Raw genomic sequence first — 23,777 nt, 5'->3', positions numbered from 1 at the left:
AAGCTTTGCTGCCCCTGCCTATCTTAAGGCCTACTCTGTGGTATAGAAACATGCTCTTGTGTCATTTCAGTAAAGGAGGAAGATGTGCGAAGGGGAGAAGTTTGTTGGGAGGGGAATATGGTTCATATAGCCTTGTCTTAAAATGGTGAAGCAAAACAAAACAAACTCAGTGGAATCTTGCGGACAGATTCCCCTCTGTCTTTACATCGCTGAGGACTAGAAGTGTTGCAGCGAGCCAAGGAATAGTTCTCTTAGACCAGGGGTAGTCAAACTGCGGCCCTCCAGATGTCCATGGACTACAATTCCCAGGAGCCCCTGCCAGCAAATGCTGGCAGGGGCTCCTGGGAATTGTAGTCCATGGACATCTGGAGGGCCGCAGTTTGACTACCCCTGTCTTAGACACTCATAAGCACACTGTGCCTTTCCCCCTCACCAAAGAGTACGTGTCAGGAAGAGGTATAAAAATTATTTGGCAATGGAGAGAAGCCCCAAATGATGATGAGGCAGAGCTGTGGGCAGAGATGACTATGCCAGTTATATCACTGTATCTGAGGGACTGCCTCTCTGAATATATTACCCAGAGAGCACTTTGATTGAGCGACACTAATCAGCTAAGGATCCCTGTCTGTAAGGAAATTTGTTTGGCCTCAATCAGACTTTTCAGCCCTGGCTCCTGCCTGGTGGAATGAGCTCTCAGGAGAGATCAGGGGCCTGATGAAGCTCTCTGAGTTCCGCAGAGCCTACAAGATAGCGGTCTTCCACCAGGCCTGTGGTTGAGCCCAGCCTAGTAACAGCAATGAAATTTCAGGTCTCCCTCCTGCCATTTCTGCCCTTCTGCTCCCCCTCTGATTCCTCCCTAGTCCAACATCTGGTGGACCAGCGTGGTTTTAAATCATTATCAGTAATGGCCGGTGCAAGAGTGATTCACTGCAGTTTTGTAAACGGTACAATTTTAACTTGTTTTGTATAGCTGTTAATTTTACTGGTATCGTTGTGTTTTTAGATTGTGCAAACTGTCCCAAGATGGTATTCTGAGAGGGGCAGTCTATAAATCCCTAAATACATTAAAATATATAAATAAATTGTTTAGCATGATATGTCTAACCATCTTTGGCAGTCTGCAATTTTGGAGTGGGAGAATAACTTTAAGACACTGACATGACGTAGCTCAAGGAGCAAATAACGTGGGGAAGACTTCAGGGTGAGCGCTGCATTGACCTTGTTAGAGGAAAAGCATCTCAGAGGATGATAGTTTGGGAGCAGAGTGGGGAAGAATTGATGTGTGGGTCATTTGTCTTCTCCTGTCTGCAGAAGGTGGGGGGGGGGAGTAACAATCCTGTTTTAGGAGCCTGCTGTCCTTTCCCACTGGCCCACCTTGGCAAACAGAAAACAGCTGTGGCAACTTGCATCAAATGTCACCGTGTTTTCGTGTTGTCTGCAGTGTGGGTTTTGCATATGCAGTTACACTGCCAACATCCAGCTGCTGTTTGACAGGCGCAGTATGGAAAGCCGACTGGATGATTTTGCTTTGCTGACGGCAGCCTGCCTCCCTGAGGCTGCATCCACATATTGTCGCTGCCCGCATGGCCTCGTTGCAAATGACTGCTGCAGTCCAGTGATAGTGCAATATTGTATTACATGAGAACCTGTCCTGGTTGTGTAAGGGTTCCCTCTTGGGGCTGTTTTGCATGGCCTGAAACAGCAAATTTTGGGTTTTCTCTGCATATATGTGTAGTGTCGAGTGACTTCAGACCGTCCAGCTCACTGGAGGTGTTTTTGTTCTTCCTTTTAAACAGATCAACAGTCCACCAGGCCATGCCCACGTTTGCTGTCTCCTAGCTCCCCCAGGGGTGACAGCCATCCCTTTCCACAAGGAGCAGCTGCAAAATCGACGAGAGCAGTGCAGAGGCAGTCAGGAGTGGGGGTATGTTGCAGAAGAGCATGTACAGAGGGTTGTGGTGGCCTTGCTACAGGGACTTGCTGTGCATTCAGTGGTTTGCAGGATCGTAATGTCTGTTTTCCCACCCGTTCTTGCTGAGCAATTGATCATTGATTGGCAGATGCTATTCTTCATAGTACAGCACTTCTGCTTCCAAGCAGCTCAGATTCTGGCCCAGGAACTGCCAGATTCCGCAACCCAAATCCAATAACTGTGAAAAGTATTGACTTTCCAAGAGAAGTCCTGTTCCTTGTCCTTCTGGGTTATGTGAGGGCACTGGCATGAGCTAAAAATTGTCCTGCTGGATCTCTGTTCACTTTCTAGCAGCAGTCAACTAGAGCAGGGGTAGTCAACCTGTGATCCTCCAGATGTCCATGGCAGGGGCTCATGGGAACTGTAGTCCATGGACATCTGGAGGACCACAGGTTGACTACCCCTGAACTAGAGGACTCTGGATAATTACAACTGTTTCCCTTTTTGTTCACCCCCTGTGTTCAGTATTTAGAGGTGTACTGAGAGCCAGTTTTGTGTAGTGGTTAAGAGTGGAAAACCGGGTTTGATCCCCCACTCTTTCCTATGCAGCCAGCTGGGTGATGTTGGGCAAGTCACAGTTTTCTCAGAGCTCTCTCAGCCTCATCTCCCTCACAGGGTGTCTGTTGTGGGGAGAGGGAGGAAAGGCGATTGTAAGCTGCTCCGAGACTCCTACCGGCAGAGAAAAGCAGGGTACCAAAAAAACCAGCTCTTTGTTTCCTCTCGACATGGAGGTTCCATCTTTTTAATTATTGTTGACAGGCCATCCTCTGTGGTGTGTATCCTTTAAAAAATAAAGCTAGCTCAGCAAGTGCCCATCATCACTGCATTATCTGGATCTCAAGCTTACATCTCAGACAGTGTGGACTAGAAACTTTCCAAGACTCTCAGGGCACTCGATTCTGTTTCTTGCATGGTGCGGTCACAGTTAATATGCACCTGATAGCTTCCCTGAGCCTTCAGGTTTCTAAAAGGTTTTTTGAGCTCTCCTGGGATCTACAAGACTTGGCTTAACTTTGCCCAGCTCCATTCCTTCGGAGTGTCTCCAGTCAGTTGCATTCCAGGATGAATCCTGATTCTTGCACAGATCTCAGTAATTTGCTTCCCAGAACAGAAAAAGTCCCCTTAGAGTCATTTTGCTCTTTGCCGGTTTCCACAGTTCATGGAACTTACTGTTTGTGTCTTTGCGTCAGGAGATGACTGAGAATGGCAGTCACCAATTGGTGGTCAAGGCCAGGTTCCACTTCAAGCAGACGAATGAAGATGAGCTCTCGATCAACAAAGGCGATATCATCTACGTCACCCGGGTTGAGGAAGGCGGATGGTGGGAAGGGGTCCTTAACGGCAAGACTGGCTGGTTTCCCAGTAATTATGTCAGAGAATTGAAATCCACGGGTAAGATGTTCCTTTTGGATTTTTAACCTGTGTTAAGCAGTGACTGACTGGGGCCCAAGTGGTCAATGCAATCAGAGTGCGGTTCGAATATTCCTGTAGTTCAAGATTACCGAGGGGGGGGGGGGAGGTTTCAGCTAGCGACTCCATTATCCCAGTACATGTGAGGCCTATGAGCCAGTGTTGCGTAGTGATTAGGAGTGGCGGACTTGAATCTGGAGAACCAAGCTTGATTCCCCACTCCTCCACATGCAGCCAGCTGTGTGACCTTGGGCTAGTTACAATCCTGTCAGATCTGTTCTCGCAGAGCAATTCTCTTAGAGCTCTCTCTGCCCCACCTACTTATTGTGGGGAAAGGTGTTTGTAAGCCACTTTGCGACTCCTCCAGGCAGTGAAAAAAGGGGGTGCTCACTTGGTATGATGAGCCAATTTATGGTAGTGGTTAAGAGCAGCAGCTTCTAATCTGGAGAGCTGGGTAGATTCCCTGTTCCTCCACAAGCAGCCATCTGGGTGACCTTGGGCTAGTCACATTCTTGTTACAGCTGTTCTCACACAGCAGTTGTGTCAGAGCTCTTTCAGTCCTACCTACTTTACAATGTCTCTGTTGTAGGGGGAGGAAGGGAAAGGTGTTTGTAAGCTGCTAAAAACCCCTGATCTTCTTTCTGGGAGAGCGATATACTGGAGTGGAGTGCTTTGAATGATAGATTATGAAAGGGGAGATAGAGGTTCAAACTCCTACTCTGCCTTGGGGTGGTTATTCTTTGTTACCATAACCCACCACACAGGGTGAAGCTAATATAAAGAAGAGAGAAAGAACAATATACAAACTTATTTGAAGAATGAGGGGGGTAGAAATGTGTGTCTACATGCTCAGGGTTTCCAGGCTCCAGGTAGGGCCAGGAGTTTGAACTGATCTCCTGACTACAGAGACCAGTTCCCTGGATAAAATAGTTACTTCCGAGGGAGGAGCCTATGGCATCATGCCATGCTGAGGTCTTTCTCTTCCCATACACTGCTCTTCCCAGACTCACCCCCAAATTTCCAGGAGTTTCCCAACCTGCAGTTAGTAACTTTGGCCTCTGTACCCTGGACTGGCAGAGTTAGGGGAAACCAGGCAGAAAAATATCAAAGTCCTTATTAGCACAACTTCTTTGAATTGATCCCTAACTCATTGAGATTCAAAAGGGACAGACAAGAAAACAAGGAGGGAGGTGTAGCAATATATGTTAAGAATCTTTATACTTGTGAAGAAATACAGGTACTTGAGCATGAAAGTTCAGTTGAGTGTATTTGGGTAAATATAAAAGGAGTAAGAAAAGAGAGTGATATTATTGTGGGGTCTGCTATAGACCACCAAGCCAGTCAGAGGATTTGGATGAGATACTCCTAGGCCAAATTACAGAATTCTCAAAGAGGGGGGGAACAGTGGTCATGGGTGACTTCAATTACCCAGATATCTGTTGGAAGACCAACTCTGCTAAAAATACAAACTCTGTTAATTTCTTCTTATCTTGCTGACAGCTTCATTTCCCAGAAAGTAGAGAGGGGAACCAGGGGCTCTGCTATTTTAGACTTGATTCTCATCAATAGGGAAGAACTGGTGGATGAGGTGGAAGTAGTGGGCACACTTGGTGTCACCTCCCTATTGGTCCCAAGTCCGGGGGGGGGGGGCAGGGCCAGTCCAATCTTTGGACCAATTGGAAGGTACAAAGATTGGAGTGGCCCCACCCACTCTCTGCCCGCCTAGGCCTTAACTTTTTATTATACAGCAAAGTTGTTCCAGATTTCCAGATAGTATTGTATTCTATTGTATTTTGATGTTTAAACTGTAGACTGCTGCAAACTGGTCTTGGCCAAGAGCAGTGGGTAACAAATCAAAAAATTGATGATGATGATGATGATGAAAATAAACATAAAAATAATAAATGATGAAAGATTTTTACCCTCTCCTCCCTTCCCAGTGGCACCTTCCCTCTTGTCAATCAGACCTTTTGTACCCACTATGCAAGCTTCAAAACAAACCTTAGCTTTGTCAGGCTGTCCTTTTGTGGAAGCTTCCAAAAGCCGCTTGCCATATCTGTGACCCACTGAAGTGCCTTGTTGCCACATCAGTTCAGGCTGCAGTCCTGCAGTTAAGATTGGCTTCTTGTCTGTGGGTTGTTTAAATTTTGCTCAAGTTGCTGACAAAATCCCTATCTTTTTTCTTTCTTTGCTATTTGTTTCCTGACGGAATAAGGCCGATTGTGTATAATGCCGTCCTCTGTTTCTCTCTCCAGATAAGCCACTCTCTCCTAAAGGTTTGAAAGGAACTGACAGCCCTCAGCTAACAAAGAATTATTATCCTGTGGTAAGTTCTAAAAGCCTCAGTTCAGTTCTGTTAATTAGAACTTCTAGAATCCAACTGTTGCATTACTAGCTTCCCTACACTGCAGAGCCAAAGACCGGGATATACTTTAAATAATTTCTTTTCATAGAGGTATTGAAGTACCAATTCATTTACAAGTGAGAGGAACAACCATTGAGGAAAATTTACCTTGAAAACGGGAGATATCTAGAAATCCGTTTTGGTTGGATCCTGCAATAAAGCCACACATAAAGAAGAGACCTTTTATCTTATTTTTCTTTATTCTGTATAAAGTTTGCAAACATTGCTAGTAGCCTTGTGATAGGTTTTTCTTTCTTTTAGGTGAACCTTTGGTCTGATCAAACAGGGCTCTTCTTAACTTTCCTTGAGGCTTCTACAAGGCTTGTGAATGTCGTATCAAGCCTTGGTTTGTTGCTGGATCTGAACCAGGCCAATTTTATGTGCAGACAAAGAAATTGTTGTTAAGTAATTATTATCTGAGATTGCACATTCTCTTATTTACTTTTTATTACTGATCTGAAATGTTTTTAATCCTTTTATATTTTTCTTTTGTATTGTAATGACCTATGGCTACATGCAATAAAATCTGACTTGTCAAAGAGATCATAGGTTGGATCTAGCCAGTCTTTTCATTCTGCTTCACCTCTCTCCTTACTAAAGCCTGAATCTCACATGATTTTTGTCCTGGCATGTCCCATGACCCCCTTTTTGGTGGTCAAAGGAGAACCACAAATATCTTTGTCATCAGCTGAGAAGCTGCTTAGATGCAGCCCTATCTATAAATAAATCTACAATTTCATAGTTCTGCACCACTGATCCAAACATACAAGCTGGTATATTAAGCAAATAAATACTCAAAGTTTGTGAGCTCCAAACAGGGATGGGAAGAGTCCGATAGTGGTTGTGAGAGTTTGCCTAGAAGCATCCTACTGTTACATCCGCAAGAATCTGAACATGACGTTCTCTTTACAATTCTAAATTTACTAGCAAAATTGTACCAGGCATCCAGGAGGTAACCCCTAATGTGTTTGGCAATTCCTTCCACAATACACATACTCCAGTTACTTAGGATATATTCTTTTCCCATCCTTACTTGCCCCCCCCCCACCTGTCAGTTCCTTTAACCTAACCAGCATCACAATTTGGTACCATGTAGATTAACTTGATGCATTTGATGTCACACTAATGTTGCAGGAAAATATTCCAGCAGAGGGTAGAGGGAGCCTCGAGAAACAAGATGTGGAATATGTGGGCATTTACTGGAAATACACTCTGTGACTTCCTTGCTCAGTAAACAGCCTGCTTCAGTAGAAATGGAGGAGACCAGGGCTTGAATCTGCATGGAGTTTTTATTCCAATCCCAGGTCGATTCAATCCCTGCCATCTCAACAAGAGCTCAGTTGTTATTATCCATTTATTCATCATATTCTCACTTTAGGTACTTCAGAATATTCTGGAAACAGAGCGAGACTATGCCAGGGAACTGCAGGCTCTTCTGGGGACATACTTGAGGCCCCTCCAGTCCTATGACAAGTAAGATCTACTTGTTCCAGATTGATAAGTTTCCATTTGCAGCTGCAAAAATTGATTATTTATTTATTATTTATTTATTGGATTTCTGTACTGCCACTTCCAGACCAGCCAGCTTGTGGTGTTTTACAAGCATAATAATAAAAACATTAAAACCCCATAAGACAGCGAGCCATATCAGCTTGCCGACAGAATACACAATGCAAACAAGATGAACTAAAATAACATAGATGGCGACAATAACTAACCTATCTAGACCCTTATTCCTCAACTCGTCTATTCCCAATTGCGTATCTGAACAGATGTAAATCAGGGGGGCAATGACTGGCCCCCATGGTAGGTCCAGATTCCACAAGGATGAGGGAGGACCCCATGTGCAGCAGTGTATTGCAACTTGGGCATGGTTCCCAAACTGGTCGGTGAGGTAGTCCGCTCCACTTCAGACTGCAGGGGGAAGATCATGAAGTTTGGCATGCCGCCTTACAAGTGAAAGACTGCAAATTGAAAATCAGCAACGTGCTAATTTTATATTTGCAATGTTGGTTTTCTTTTTTAATGCAATGGAAAATGCAGAACCTGCCATCTGAAGATAAATGTGCAGTTTCAATCATACATTCAACTGTACATGTGTTGAATGTAACATGTAAAGAAAAGTCTGTAGACAAGACAATATGCATGTTCACTGTAACTTGTGAACAGGGCTACCAAAGTATTCTTGTGAATGAAGTTTGAAACATCCTTGGGCTGGCATCCTTACTGATTTTGCACTTGGCACAAGTTTGCATCAACATAAGAACAGGAAATCTAATTTGCAGTCACCCCACAAGCCATGATTTCAGACCACATTTTTTTGTTCCCAGTTTGAAATCCTGGTTTGTAGGGGAAATATCGCAGTTTGCCAGTATGGATGTAATATGTACTATCAAACAATGGCTTGCTACAGACTGAGTGCATGGGAGGAGCCAGAAGGATCATGCAAGACAATCCAGGGCTGCATCTGAACCATGCCATTCTTAGGGTTTGCAAAGCACCATGGGAAAATGAACAATAAGGCATTCAGCTTGGGTTCTGGCTCAATGGGAGAGCGAGTGCTTCATATGTAGGAGGCTGCAAGTTTAATCCCTGTTAAAAAGGTAAAGGTATTCCCTGTGCAATCACTGGGTCATGTCTGACCCTTGGGGTGACGCCCTCTAGCGTTTTCCTGTTATCTCTACTTAAAAGTAGACATCTCTGTTAAAAGGTCCTCAGGTAGCTGACCCTGGGAAGCTCTTTTCTCTTCCCAAGGTATTTGAGAGCTACTGCTGATACAGATAAGGTGCTGGTGGTGGCACTAAATGGACTTACAGTCTGACCTGGGATGAAGTAGCTGTGTGTGTTCATTAATACTCAGAACACAAAGGATTCTAATGACAGAACTCACAGCCTAATGACAGATGTGTGAAATGAGATGTTTTAACTTGAGTATTGTAAGTACTAGTTACATGCCATTTCTGTTGCTTGTTGGAAAGATAGCATTTTATTGTTGGATTTTTTTCCAGGCTGAGCACCATAGATACTGCATCTTTACTTGGGAATGTAGACGAAATCTGCTCTTTTCAGCAAACGCTCCACCAGGCATTGGAAGAATGTGCGAAGTAAGTACTGGCAAGAAGAGGGCCGCACCAAAGCAAATGGGTAGCTACTGAATATCTTTTTAAAATGGCAAAGTATCAATAATTCTTACAATAGTCTTGTAAGAGTGACCAATGTTATTGTCTCCCTTTGGTCCACCTTTTGGGGGTGGGGCTGAAATCATTGCATTCCTATGGCGCCACCTCCAGGCTGAAATTTGAATCTCTCAACTCTCACCAGGAGGTATTCTGCACGGAGCCCAATAAAACAGTTTTAAAAACAATCAGTTTAGACCGCTTTATTATATTACAATGGTTGTTCTGCATTGAATATAGTCTGTTGAAAAACTACATTGAAATGCTCTCTGCATGAAACAGTTCATAGCCCTGCCCCCTGTAGTTTTGCCAGTGACATGCTTTGTTCTCTAATGCAGTCACTAATCTGCATAACTAAAGGAGTTTCTCTGCATGACTAATAGAGCGTCTCAGGCAGGCAGGAGAGAAATGAATTGGTGAAAAGCATCTTTCAGAAAAAACTCTTAAAAGACGCTTAAAGCACCGAAGAGGCAGTTCACCATGCAGAGCAAAATCAGTTTTGCAGAATAAATTCACTCTTCTGTGCAGAGATCAGAAAAAACAACGATGTATTTAGTGAGTTTTCATCAGCTTTTCCTTCATGCAGAAGAGGAAAGTGTGGCAACGTTATGATGGATGAATGAGTGCTCTGAACACATCCCCTGTATACTTTGTAGACTTCCAGAGAACCAGCAAAAGGTTGGAGGCTGCTTCTTGAGCCTGATGCCCCAGATCAGATCGCTGTACCTCACCTATTGTGCTAACCATCCTTCAGCTGTCAGTGTCTTGACCCAACACAGGTAAAAACAGAGACCAACAACAACAATAATAAAAACTTTCAAGAAAGTACTGGGATATAAATAATGGACTCTGGTTCCATCTCCTGTTAGAGAGCCAGCATGGTATAGTGGTTAAGAGCTATAATCTGGAGAGCCAGTGCTTTCCCCACTCCTCCTCCACATGCAGCCAGCTGGGTGACCTTGAGTCAGTCACAGTTCTCGCAGAGCTCCTTCAGCCCCACCTACTTAATAGGGTGTCTGTTGTGGGGAAAGGAAGGGACAGCAATTGTTAGCTGCTTTGAGACTGGTAGAGAAAAGCAGGGAATGCAAATCAACTCTTCTGCTGTGTTTTTCTTGTATGTTCACGTCTTCTAGTGATGAACTAGAAAAGTTCATGGAGATCCAAGGGGCAGCCTGTTCAGGGATCCTGACCTTAACAACGAGCCTCAGCAAACCATTTACACGGCTGGATAAATATATCTCCCTTCTCCAGGAACTGGAGCGGCACATGGAGGTAAACTTGGAGGCATGCTTTTCAGCACTGAAGATGGTCTCCAACAATTCCTGGTTAGCTTTGGGGGAGGGGGTGGAAAGGGGGATTGCTTTTCCCTTGTGCAAGTCGGATCCATATTTTCTGTTTCCTCATCATGACTGGAGTGGTGCAATGCACAACTATGTGAAAAATAGGGGGAAAGGTGTGTGTGTGTATGTGAGTGTGTGTGTGTGGTGGTAACTCCTCAGGTATTTGTAGCCAGCACCACCTAGGGGTAGGTGGGATTTCTGCCTTTCTCAGTCTTCCCCCACCCTCTTTCAAGACTGACTCCAGAACTTGCCCCTTTTTTGTAGGAAGTGCATCCAGACCATGAAGAAGTCTTGAAAGCTGTCACATCCTTCAAGTCTCTTGTGGTAGGTTCCAAAACGGTGTCTGCCAGTCATACCAGATGCAGTACCACTGATGAATTTTTAGATAAATATAGATAAGTGGGAAAAGTAGACAGGAGCCTCATAGAATCATAGGGTTGGAAGGGGCCACACAGGCCATCTAGTCCAACCCCCTGCTCAACGCAGGATCAGCCCTAAGCATCCTAAAGCAATCCTTCTGGATTGTCAAGTGCTTGAACATCTGTGTGTGGGTGTTCCTTGATTTTATCAAAGCTTAAAAGTTGTTTCATTTAAAATTGTAAAGTAAATTACGTTGATTTGTGAATCTGTTTTGTTTCCACTGTTTGAGACTGATTTCTGAGAATTCCTTTATGACAATTCCCTTAGTACATTTTGTTTATTTATATTCAAATATTTGCATTCCACCTTTCATTTCACTTCAGGGCAGTTTTGTAGATGGTTTGAAATTGTCCCAAAGTGACATTTCAAGAGACTGGGGGTGGTATTTTTATCTGCTTAGAAGGGGATCAGTAAGGCAAAAAACTGGGAATCTGTCCTAAAAATAGATTTCCATTGCCCACAAGGGGGGACTATTTCCCTAGGCTTTATGTGCAAGCACATGTTTTACAAAGAAGCTTCAAAGGGTAGGGGTAGAGAAGAGCTTGAAGTCAGGTAGCAAGAAGGAGATAAGTTCTCTCTATTTTGTCCTGCTAAACCAACTTTTCTCTGCCTCACCAACTGTACTATCTATTAGACCAGTGGTCCCCAACCTCTTTATCACCGGGGACCAATCAACGCTTGACAATTTTACTGAGGCTCGGGGGGGGGGGTAGTCTTTTGCTGAGGGACATTGCTGCTGCCGCCTGAGCCCCTGCTCCACTTGCTTTCCCACTAGCACCCCTGACTTCCTGCCACCCATTGGGGGGCGCTGCCAGCAGCAGCTGCACAGTTCCACGCCAAGGGGGAGCCCCAGCCATGGCGGCCGCTGGAGAGCACCAAAGGTGAGCCAGCGGCAGAGTGGCAGGGCAGACCACGAGGCAGCACCTGGGGAGGAGGACAAGGAGGAGCCGCGGCCCGGTACTGACCGATCCACGGACTGGTCCCGGTCCCCGGAGCGGGGGTTAGTGACCACTGTATTAGACCGACATTCAGGAGAGATTGGGAGTGAGAGCTGTAGTTTGTTTATTCAAACAAAACTGAGAGATGCTGGTAAATTGAGGAACCCTCCCCCTCCGAATCTCGCTCTTCAAGCAACTAGAACAACTGAGGTGCTCTTGGTGCCCGATTCAAGTTTTTTTCAAGAATGCTATTTTAGAAGATTTTACCTTGAGAAATTTTAAATTTCTCTTGTTGGACTGCTTCTGTTGGCATTTTCTCTGAAGACTGCTTTCCTTTTTCTAATTACTGGGCTCACAGCTTGTAAGTGGGTGTTGGCTGGTGTACAACTGATAGGACACGGCTCTAGAGCCCTGAAAAAGGAAAAGGAAAAGGAAATTTTCTTTCTAGTGTCAAACTATCAGGGCTCACCAAAATAATCTCACTAAATTATCAGAGGGCTTACACCCTCTTTCTCATTGAGTATTATCAAACTTCACAAATGGGAAAAAAGAAAAACCGCTCGGGGGGAGGCTTCAGAAGCAGGCTTAAACCAAAAAGCTTATGTACGGAACGGGACACAACGGCGGCAAAACCCAGAGTAACCGATTATGCACGCGGCGACCCCGGCGCCGCTTCTGGTTGCGCCCCGGTCTCCCGGAAGCTGCGATTTCTTCCATGTTTCACTAAAGCGGCTTTTTCGGCAGCATGCACCGAATCTGCGGCCGGTTGCAGCTGGTGCCGTGCATTATCAGTGATTTTAGGCGACGCCATTCCACCCCGAATGCGGACCTTCCCCTCCGTGAGTAATGGGCCACTGAAGAGCTTCTATTCCAGCTAATAGAGAATGGTCTGTTCTTCCTGTGTCTCCAGTCCTATAACCAAGATATATAGAATGATTATTAGAGCATCTGCTCTTTATATGTGTGTGTGTGTGTGTGTGTGTGTGTGTGAGAGAGAGAGAGAGAGAGAGAGAGAGAAACAGGAAACAATTTTGTTTTTAAATCAAAGGCATTTTTTCTGTTTCCAGTCCCAGTGTCAGGAACTGAGGAAGAGGAAACAGCTGGAGCTCCAGATCCTTTCTGAGTCCATTCAGGGCTGGGAAGGTGAAGACATAAAATCTATGGGCCCTGTCATTTACATGTCACAAGTCATAGTCCAATATGGAACAAGTGAGGTAAGAAAGGTGGTACTATCACAAACTATCACAAACCATGAGGACTAGACCCTTGTTCACCGTTTTCTCTTCTTTCACCCTTCCTTGTGAAAGGACAAGTTGTGAAAGGACAGCGCCAAATCCACATGTGTAATTCTTCCCCCCCAAAAAGGCACAGTGCCTTCTTATGGCATTTCAAAACAATAAACATAGGCCAAATGATTGACTGGGTGCTGGGTGGATGGATGATTCTGTCTGTGGAAAGGTTTTTGCCTTTTCATGGAGTGCTTGGAGCTACACAGCCCAGCCTGTCCAGAACTATCAGGGTCTGTATCATCTGTGCCGACTGGCCACCAATCTGAGGCAAAGAAAGGTCTTTCTCAACCCCAGCTGTCCTTTAACTGGAGATGTCAGGGATTGGACTTAGGCCCACTCCCTGCAAGGTGTGAAAGCATTTTGTGAAAGCAGACTGATCTAAGATGTCCTCTTGTTTTTCAGGAGAGAGAAGAGAGGTATTTTATGCTGTTTTCAAATGTTCTCCTGATGCTCTCAGCCAGTCCTCGAATGAGTGGCTTCATCTATCAGGTGAGTCAAGCCTGCTTGGAATTCCCGGAAACTGAAAACCAAGCTCATAATGGCCTTGCATAAAATAAGTAAATATAAGTAAGAAGTGGCAAAGCTTATTTCTGCGTTTAGTCATTTATTTGTGAATTTCAGGAGTTACACCACCTTTCTAGTACAAGACTGCTAAGAAAATAAATTGTAGTAGTAATGAAAAAGATAGGGCATTTGAAGTCTGAGATCTAGGTGCAAACTTAAATGGACTCCGGGGAATGGTAGAGAACAGGAAGGCCTGGAGGATCATTGTCCATGGGGTCGTGATGGGTCGGACACAACTTCGCACCTAACAACAACAACATCTAAAGTGGAAATGGATAAAATATTTGGTGCATTTATATTAATACTAAATAAGAAGTGATTCCCTAAATTAAGTGGGAAGTCTACCTATGCAACAGGTGGTTACGGAATGCTGATCCTTCTTTCTAGAACTGTATCTGGCAGCATTGCCTAGGAATGACAGGATTGTTAAATCTTCTACCAGCTAAATGATTAACTGATGAATGGAAGATATAAAATCAATGCTTGCAAATATTGCAGAATCTTCATCAAATTCAATGGAAATAACTTTTTCTTTCTTACGGGTGTAGGGGAAACTGTCTTTAACAGGGATGGTGGTGACAAGACTTGAAGAGATGGATGGAAACGAACACGCTTTTGAAATTGGAGGTCAGTCAGTAAGGCCATATGCAATTCAATGGAGAAAGCAGTTACGCTAGGATTGGTCAGTGGAAAAAGGAAACCAGGATAAAAAAAGGTGCAGTGGTTGGATGCGATCCAGGTGGACAGTTGCATGGATGAGGGAGGTGGTGTGGGACTGGGGATTGTGGCAACAGCTGCGCCATGGAATCACCAGTATTCAGACTCCACTGAATGGCTGACAACAGTAACAAGTAACCGTGGCTGTTATATGCGTGTTGTGGGGCCGGGGTAGTCAACCTGTGGTCCTCCAGATGTCCATGGACTACAATTCCCATGGGCTCGTGGTAATTGTAGTCCATGGTCATCTGAAGGACCACAGGTTGACTACCCCTGTTGTGGGGGATATCTTTGCTGGCACAAATGGGCAGCTGTGGTAGGAATATCATCTTGTTGGCTGCTGCAGAAGGAGATCCTGACATGATTAGTTAGTGATGGCAACAGGTTAATCAACTGGGATTTATTAACAATAATACCCATATGTTTATTTATTGCACATTAACAGATTGTAAGGGCTGCAGATGGAAGAAGCTGCTGCCCCTAAACACTGTTACAGAGGATTGGCCCACCAGTGGCTATTGGCTATGATGTTATCCCCAAACTAGAACACTATGAGACTAGTTTACGATAATGTTTACACAATGTATTGGCACTTTTGTAAGAGATGGTTCAGTTATGCGTGTGTGTTTTTCCAGTTTCCCACACTTGTGCAGCAATGACTAGCCAAGCCACATTATGCATAATTCAAATATTAGTGTTTGGGGGCAGTTAGGAACACAACACACACACCCCCACATGCATACAGGAGGAAGGCCTGATGCTATATTTTTGTGCGACCAGATACGGCAACTCAGAATGCAGATTTGCCTGCCTTTGATTACTCGCCTGCTTAGAGCAACATGGAAAATCAGTATCTGCCAGATCATGTAAATTTAGCAGCATTTGGAGGGGGTGGGGGGGTTGACCATCCATATTTTAAAATGATTATTTTTTCCATTTTATATGCTGTGTTTAACCATGTTCAAAGGAGGGGAAACATAATGTCAAAAAAGACGTTTATGCTACTTGTGAAAGCATCCTACATTTTTCTTCCTTAGCTGGCTCTTAGTAGGGCTTGGTTTGTTTTTAAATTTTACACCATTCATTCCCATCTCACAGGAACTATGACAGACCGGATCACGGTACATTGTAATAGCAGCCACGATCTGCATGAATGGCTGGACCATTTGCAGAGGCTGACAAGAGGAGCAGCTTCAAGTGGCACCCTGTCCAAAACACACTCTTGGAGTTCTCACTCGGTAAGGTTATTGGATTGGTCATGCTGTGCTTCAGCAGTGGAGAGCACTGACCTCTTTTGCAGGTGATGCGTGTGAGCCAAAACTCCAAAATGGAACAGTCCTACATAAGGACGTCAGAAGAGCCTGGCTGGAACAAATGTCCTTCTAATCTAGCATCCTGTTCTCATAGTAGCCAGCCAGATTCCTCTGGGAAGGCCTCTAGTAGAGGTACAGAGGCCAAAGAGGAAGCCTGCTGGTGGACCTCCTGATGGCACCTGGATTTTGGTCATGGTGTCATATTAAGTGTTGAACTGGATGGGCCATTGGCCTGATCAGATAACTTATGTTCTTATGCCTTGCCAGTAAATGGAACTTAGAGATATATTGCCTTTGAGGATGGAGGTTTTATTTTTCTATAATAGAATGTTTTTATTGATGGAGCTATCCCCACTGGCCCCACCCACTGACTAAGACTGCTTGGCAGGCACCAGGAAAGGAGTCAGTGGTTCATGGGTGTCATAGCACCTACAGGCAGCACGTTGGGGACCCCTGTTGTAGACCAACACAAGATAGAAGAACTCTTTCTCCTCATATGGCTTTTTGTTAATGAATGACCCACCTTAGTCTCATAACCTCCTATGAATTCAGCCAAAATAGCGGGAGGTATAGAATAAGCACATAAAATCATCAGGCTCAGCCTTTTCTGGTTTTCTCACCATCTCCTATTTCTTCAGGCCTTCAACTGTACTGGACAAACACGTGGTCCTTTGGAGCCACCGAAGATCCTCAAACCCTGGACCTTAAGTTGCCTCAGACCTGCCCCTCCCCTCCGGCCATCGGTGGCACTAAGCTACAAAGAGGTAATGTTAATGAAGCCGTTGTCATGAATCAGAATCTTTTCATTGCTTATTTTATTCTACAGCAGAATGCAGAGGGTTTGACGCTTGCCTGTGTGCCAAGAGGCTTGATTCACATATTTGACAAAAAGCCAGGTGTGTTTGCCAAGCCATTTTGGGCATCTTTGGCTTGCCATACTGTCTTTAAAAATCAATCCCCTAGAATTCAGTGCACTTTACAAAGAGAAACCAAAATGTTGCTATTGGCTGTTTTGACAAAGGATTATCATTGGCTGTATTTGGTTGTGACACAGTCTACTGATGTAACAGAATTGATTTTTGCTATATATTCCCTGTCATGTAAGAAGATCATAGTCTGACGAAGGGTGCTTGCACTCGAAAGCTCACGCCCTGAATAAATCTTGGTTGGCCTTAAAGGTGCTACTGGACTCTAATTTTATTGTGCTACTTCAGACCCACACGGCTAGTCATTTGAATCTAAGTTTTTAAGAATTCTTCATCTAGCAGAATCTTCAACTTTGATTTTGCTCTCCACGACCCATGCAAAACCCATACAAAAGCTGGCATTTTTCAGTATCCAATGTTGTTTTACTTATTATTCTGGAAACCAGATTTAATGTGGTGGTTTAGTAAATTGCTATTCCCCTTTTGGACAAGCTTTAACCTTGTAGCACAACACTATGCAATTTTAACTCACAGGAAATGGGGTGGGAAAAGGGGAGGGTGGCATGGCTTGCATCATACCAGAAACTGGTGTCACAACCTGTAAGCCACCGAGAGTACAAAATCTACAGTTATCCCTTTTCAATTAATCTTTTTTTTTTTAAATGACTCATTTTTCATGGGACTCGTTCAGAACACCCTGCATTAGCGGACAGTGTATCGTCCTGCTCATCTCTTGTGCTAGAAGCATGCTGGCATCTGTACATCTGATCCCTATCAGTGAAGTGGGGGAGAACAAACATATTTTTACTCCTGAAACTTCTTACATGTTGCATGAAAGAGTGTTGTTTGTTAATAATAGTGACCATGTACTCCAAAGCAGGGAGAGTCAACCTGTGGTCCTCCAGATGCCCATGGACTACAATTCCCCTCCCTAGTCACCAGTTGGCCATAATCATAAGTCAACCCAGTACTTGTCAGGGCAGATCCTGATATAATGGTGAACAGGGGAGTGTATATTTTTAATAATCAGTTTCTCATGTCCATCTTTTCTTTCTTTGCATATTCACTGCAGCGGATGTCCTACATCTTAAAGGTAAGGGTAGAAGCATCTCTGTGGCTTGCTCCATGGCAGTAGGCATATGCTTGACTACTTCAGATACATATGAGTTTCCCTGCTCTGTGGCATTCCGCCTGGTGTCAGAATGTGTGTATGTCATATATGCTGGTGCTAGACATGGTGTCTTGTTTGTTTTATAACAACCCAGTCATGGGCAGGCTCTTTAGAGCCTCTTGTGGTGCAGAGTGGTAAGGCAGCCGTCTGAAAGCTTTGCCCATGAGGCTGGGAGTTCGATCCCAGCAGCCGGCTCAAGGTTGACTCAGCCTTCCATCCTTCCGAGGTCGGTAAAATGAGTACCCAGCTTGGGGGTAAAAACGGTAATGACTGGGGAAGGCACTGGCAAACTACCCCGTATTGAGTCTGCCATGAAAACGCTAGAGGGCATCACCCCAAGGGTCAGACATGACTCAGTGCTTGCACAGGGGATCCCTTTAGACATGGTGTCTTGTTTGTTTTATAACAATCCAGTCCTGGGCAGGCTAACTCAGGGTTTGTCCATGTTTCTTTGATCCGGCCCAGTTTTAGTTGCATTGGGTTTTTTCCCTTCCTTGGCATCATTTGCTCATTGCTGCTCTTCTGTTCTTCTTGCCCACATTTCTCCCATGGTTTTGCAGACCACCTCAAAAGTGGTTTGAAAACAAAAATGGAGGAATTAGGAGAGCAAATGATATCACCTATAAGAGAGAAGGAAAACCAACGTAGTTAAGAAGCTAAGCTGTGGCAAAAGCCCAGCGTGAAAAAGTTTCAATGACTGCAGTGTGATTTGCTCCTAAAGTGCGTGTAGGGTGGCAGGTTTATGCTGTTGCTGTATTCTGCAAAATGAAAATGTTCCAGACAGATGCCTAGTCCACTTGTCTCTCTGTGGATCCAGGGCTGCTGTGCATAAGAACCTCTTAGATACTTGCAATGCCATTTTAAGCAGAGCTGACTTCAGTGAACTCAGGAGGGTATAATTCTATTCAGTTACAGTCCTGGACAATAGCATGACTTTAATTATTATTATTACCAGCTCTACTTTTTTCTTTGCAGCTGAACAGAATCACTCACTTTTAATTTTTTGTGTGTGAAAATTTTTATTTTAATACTGATAGAGGTAGAAAAGAAAGAACAAGAAAAAGAAGAAAGAGGCTCCATGTGATTCCCCAACTTAGTCATCTTATCTAATACAATACTCAAAAAGCTACCTAGTTATATAATCCAATTAAAAATGCCATTGAAATTCTTCCAGTGATTTTCTATTTACCAATATTGTTGGTTTGGCCATATTAGAAAGTTCTCCAATTTTATCCGACTAATCTGACACTTGGGATAATTCTGGAAAGTGCTTAGAAGAATAAGAAGAGTTGGTTCTTATATGCCACTTTTCTCTACCTGAAGGAGTTTAAAAGCAGCTTCCAGTCGCCTTCCCTTTCCTCTCCCCACAACAGACACCCTGTGAGGTGGGTGAGGCTGAGAGAGCCCCAATATCACTGCTCAGTCAGAACAGCTTTATCAGTGCTATGGCTTAATAACAGATATTCAGCATAAATAGGAAATCTGATATTTAACATCTTTTCTAAGATGGTATGAATTCTTATCCAAATTTTTACAACTTTCTGACAGTACCACCACATACAATAAAAGGAACGGACTGTTTCATGACACCTTCAACATTTACCATCATGCTGATTAAACATTCTGCTGATCCCTTTGTAGGTTACATACCATCTATAAAACATTTTGTACCAGTTTTGACTTAGTACTTGACATTTAGTTAACTTGACAGTCTCCCCTCCATAATTGTTCTCAGTCGTCTATAGATACATTATGAATAATGTTTTGCATCCACTTAACCATACAATTTTTAATCTGTTCACCCTCTGTCTCAAATTTTATTAATAGCTTATAGCTTATATATTTGACGCATACGGAATTTACCTTTTGCAATTATGTTTTTAAACTCCGTCATTCTTATTTCAAGTCTTACCTATAGAAATTCAAAATAAAACCCTGAAAAGCTGGAAAAGTTGTTTGAATAAATTCATATGGAACTATAAGAGGCCCAGGATCGCTTTCCAAGTCCTTCAGGATGATAAGACAACAGGAGGTCAAGGACTATGGGATTTAAAGCTATATTATCATGCTTCTGTTCTAACTTGGATAACTGATTTGATTCTAAAGCCTATATGAGAGACTTAGCTTTTGAAAAACATGGCCTTGACTGCACAGTTTATTGTGGCCAACGATGGGAACAAAGAAAAAAACAGATACTTATTTTTGGAAGAATGTTTTGTTGAACATATGGACAAAATATAAAGGCAGATTGAGTTCTACCATATCAATGTGGACATCCACAGTAGAAGCTCACCTGAACAGGTTTTAATAGAAGAAAACAGATTGCTTAATATAATAAAGACTTAATAACCAGTACTGGGCTGATTAAAAGTTGGGAGCAACTAAAAAAAGAAGGAAAGCATATTGACTGGTTTGAATATTTACAAGTAACAGCAAAACTGAAACATGAACTAAAAGACAAGAAAACTCTTTTGGGATCACTTTTAATCCTTATCCATGGTTCCTCTATCTATTTGTGGAACAGCCCTGTGGGAGGAGCGTGTCCGGGGTGTCCAAGTTGACAGGAAGGGAAAGCGCATTTAAACTGCTTAGAGACACCTGAGGCGTGCTGGGTGACTGTGGACCATTCCCAGTTCTCTCAGAGTTCTCAGCCCCATTTCCCTCGCAGGGTGACTGTTATGGGGAGAGGAAGGGAAGGTGCTTTTAAACTGCTTAGAGATACCTGAGGCTTGCTGGGTGACTGTGGGCCATTCCCAATTCTCTCTCAGCCCCACATCCCTCACTGGTTATCTAATGTGAGGAGATGAAGGGAAAATGTGTTTGTAAACCGCTATCTGACTCCTTTTGGTATTAAACAGTAGGGTACAAAAATCCATCTCTTCTTTTTCTAAGGGGCAACAGTGAAAGAAGCATGTGGGCTCATAACATTATATCAACAGTAAAAAAATGGAGACAGAAGGAGTAGGGCCACAGAACTGGGAGGAATTGGTTGCCATGTAATCTCCCCCTAAGAATAGTCTCCAGTCTGATTTTCCCTTCACATATCTGAAGACATGGCTCTTGAAAGCTCATCTGTAACCACTATGCCACAATTCCCAAAGGTCAGTCCTCTCCCACACTCAACGAACAATCCAAACCACAGGTTCTTGACACCCATCCCTCCACACCTACGGCCTCATTTGTCACCACACCACCACAACCCCCCCACACAACACACATATTCAACCTCATGCCCTTAGGCTGGACAATCCCTCCCCTTACTCTTCCTCATGCCAAGCTCTCTCTATCTTAATCACTCTCTTCCTTTCTACCTCCCTCTCTCTTGGCTATTTTTCTCCCTCCTCCTGCTAGTGCCCGTTGTATCAGCTACAATGGGCTTTAATTCTAGTTTTTTAATAATTGAGTCCACAACAGAAATACAATTATTCGAAAACAAAAAAACAAAAATCATTTGGGCTGTAAACAGGAAAGCAGTAAATAAAGACTGCTTTCTCCATGAACCAGGCCTGATCTTTTAAGGATCAAATCAAGAATGCTGCAGTCAAAAAGCTGACAGGAGTTTACTCATCAAGTAGGGTAGCAGCACTGCTCATGGGACAAATGAGCAAAATGGGTTGAATGATTTTAATAACTTCAGCAATTCACACTAATCACGCTGGTACTGCAGTTGCACTTTCAGTAAAATAGACTGCCATAAATTGAGTCTGAAGAAAAAACTGGGGGTGGGGAGACCACCAAAGAACATTGGAATGTCATGAGTTGCTAGCACTATCTTCTAGATTCTCTGTAGAATAGAATAGTGAAATGATAGGGGCGAAATCCATTCATAACCAATTACTAAAACGGAATACACAAGTGGTCTGAAAATGGCCATAGTGACCCTGGATGTAGAATTCAGCTCTGTGAATACCTCAAGTTCTGCTTCAAGTTCAACAATGCACTAGTTAGGTCTGCCTAGGTGTGCACTGTTCATGTAGCATATTGGTGACAAGATCAAGTTATGAACTAAGAACTTCATGATTCAGACTTAGCCAAGACACGGTCTCTCAGTCTCAGGATGTCACACTCTACAACAGGGGTCCCCCAACCTTTCGGCACATGGGGGCCGCATTAGCGTGCCCAGTGCCTAAAGAGGGCCACATCTTAAACCAAAACGTAACAAAATTCTTAACCTACTGAGGGTGATAGCAGCAGACAAGCAGGTTGGAGGGCCGCACAGAAAGAGGTCAGGAGGCACATTTGGCCCATGGGCCTCAGGGTGGGAACCCCTGCTCTACAGTATGAGTATAATCACATTGACCTCCTTTATAGGGTTGCTGTTGTGGTTTGTCAGATAGTGAAACTGAATGGCTTTGGAAGATCAAAAACTAAATATGTTCTTTTGACAATTGTTAAACTCAGTAAATGCCCCTTACAGGATTCCAGCAAGAGTCCAAAGACAATGAAGAAATTCCTTCCTAAAAGGAAAACTGAAAGGAAAGCTTCTGACGAGGAATTTGTCATTAGGAAAAGTAAGTGGGCTCTGTGGTTCTGAATTTGCAATGATTCTTTAAATACAATCCAATCTAGTGAAATCATAGGGAACAGCCGTAAACTGGCCAGATCATCAGTATGTCTGCATTCTGCACCAGTTGAAGTTTCCAGATCAGAGATACGGATAGGCCTACGTAGAGCAGAAATCAAGCCTGGATCACTGTGGCTAGGTGTTCTGGGACCTGTTAGGTCACTAGTAGCTGGAAGAATGCTAGCCATGCTGCTCTGGTGACCTGCTCCTTCATGGAGAGGGAGGTGTCAAAGTTCCTGGCTGAGCGTACAACTGACAGTTGCACCCCCTCCAGGTCAGGCATTTGGGCTTCTTCTCCTGAACCTTTCCTACCAAACCACAGGACCTCCATGTTTGAAGGATTGAGTTCAGATGTTTGAGCCAGCCCGCCACTGCTTCCAGACAGCAGGAAAATGCATCTGGGGATGAGTCCGGGTGGCCGCCCATCATTAGGAAAAGCAGGGTGTCATCGGCGTACTGATAGCACCCCAGACCAAACCTCCATATCAGCTGGGCAAGAGCACACATAAAGATGTTAGATAGGATTGGAGAACTGCTCCTTACAACACCCCAAATGGGAGTGACTGGTTCTCTCTTATTGTTACCCTCTGCCTGTGACCCTGAAGAAAGGAGATCAGCCACTGAAGGGCTGCTGCTCATATCCCGGTGTTGGCAAGGCAGAGAGCTAGCAGCTTGTGATCTACTGTATCAAACACTGCTGAGAGGTCGAGTACTATTTAAAGTTGCCTTTTACCTATCAGAGCATTATTTCATTAAACTCAGTACTCAGATTGGAAGCAGCTCCCAGGATCATGGGAGAAGTGTATTTTCCCACCCTTTGTTGCCTGATAACTTTTAGCTGGAATTGGCAGAGATCATGCTCAGGAGCTTCTCCATACAAGCAAACCAAGTGCTCTGCTATTGAACCATGTTATCTATCGCTTAAAGCCACAGGACACTACTGTGTGGTTTTATAAAAATACTGCTAGAGTTATTTATTTATTTATTATATTTATATACTGCCCTCCCCTGAGGCTGAGGGCGGTTTACATAGAATGTAAAACAATACAAGGAACTTAGGTTTTCCATAATATTTAGATAACCCCAACAATAATAATTAACATTAATAACTGTAACAAAGGTAACTATAACAGTGCAAACAGGTCCAGGGGCAGAATGCATGAGTGAGTTTCTGGGAGAGAGGGAGGAGGGGCCCTGCAGATATTGCTGGTTTGAGATTCAAATATTTTAAAGGATTTTAATTGCATTTAATTTTTAAAAATATATTAAAAGCAGGGTTCATGAATTCTCCTACTGCCTATGTGTTCGTTGGCCAGAATATTAGAAGGCCAAAGCAGGTTCATGTTCCATTCAAAGGAACCTGAAAATTCAGGAGAGACTTAGAATCTTAAGTCAGAGGGGGCCAGGCCCCCCGCCAAGGTCCCCCCATGCCCCCACTGTACAGTGACAGACAAACTCCTCTGCCATTACAACCCCCCATACTCCCTCCAGTCATCCTAAACCAGACCACAGGAGATGCCCTCCCAGCCAGGTCTGCCTGCCATAGGGAGCTCTGCCCCACTGCACAAAGATC

At 43.9% G+C, this 23,777-nt stretch overlaps 1 protein-coding gene across 2 annotated transcripts in view; it reads left to right on the top strand.

The window, feature by feature from the left end:
• Positions 1–23,777, top strand: part of ARHGEF6 (Rac/Cdc42 guanine nucleotide exchange factor 6) — a 45,330-nt gene that overhangs the window by 16,512 nt on the left and 5,041 nt on the right. For both annotated transcript variants that reach the window (XM_077307290.1, XM_077307291.1), the window contains 15 exons: positions 1,797–1,924; positions 3,163–3,364; positions 5,638–5,708; positions 7,165–7,259; positions 8,795–8,890; positions 9,619–9,741; positions 10,096–10,234; positions 10,567–10,626; positions 12,728–12,874; positions 13,352–13,438; positions 14,062–14,140; positions 15,329–15,468; positions 16,182–16,307; positions 17,542–17,562; positions 22,058–22,151. In XM_077307290.1, the coding sequence (XP_077163405.1) occupies positions 1,797–1,924; positions 3,163–3,364; positions 5,638–5,708; positions 7,165–7,259; positions 8,795–8,890; positions 9,619–9,741; positions 10,096–10,234; positions 10,567–10,626; positions 12,728–12,874; positions 13,352–13,438; positions 14,062–14,140; positions 15,329–15,468; positions 16,182–16,307; positions 17,542–17,562; positions 22,058–22,151 (1,608 nt within the window). The remainder of the gene's footprint in view (positions 1–1,796; positions 1,925–3,162; positions 3,365–5,637; positions 5,709–7,164; positions 7,260–8,794; positions 8,891–9,618; positions 9,742–10,095; positions 10,235–10,566; positions 10,627–12,727; positions 12,875–13,351; positions 13,439–14,061; positions 14,141–15,328; positions 15,469–16,181; positions 16,308–17,541; positions 17,563–22,057; positions 22,152–23,777) is intronic.

Source organism: Paroedura picta, chromosome 13, assembly GCF_049243985.1.
Source record: "Paroedura picta isolate Pp20150507F chromosome 13, Ppicta_v3.0, whole genome shotgun sequence".
In the NCBI taxonomy this organism is placed as follows: Eukaryota; Metazoa; Chordata; class Lepidosauria; order Squamata; family Gekkonidae; genus Paroedura; species Paroedura picta.
This window is presented reverse-complemented; position numbering and strand designations above follow the sequence as displayed.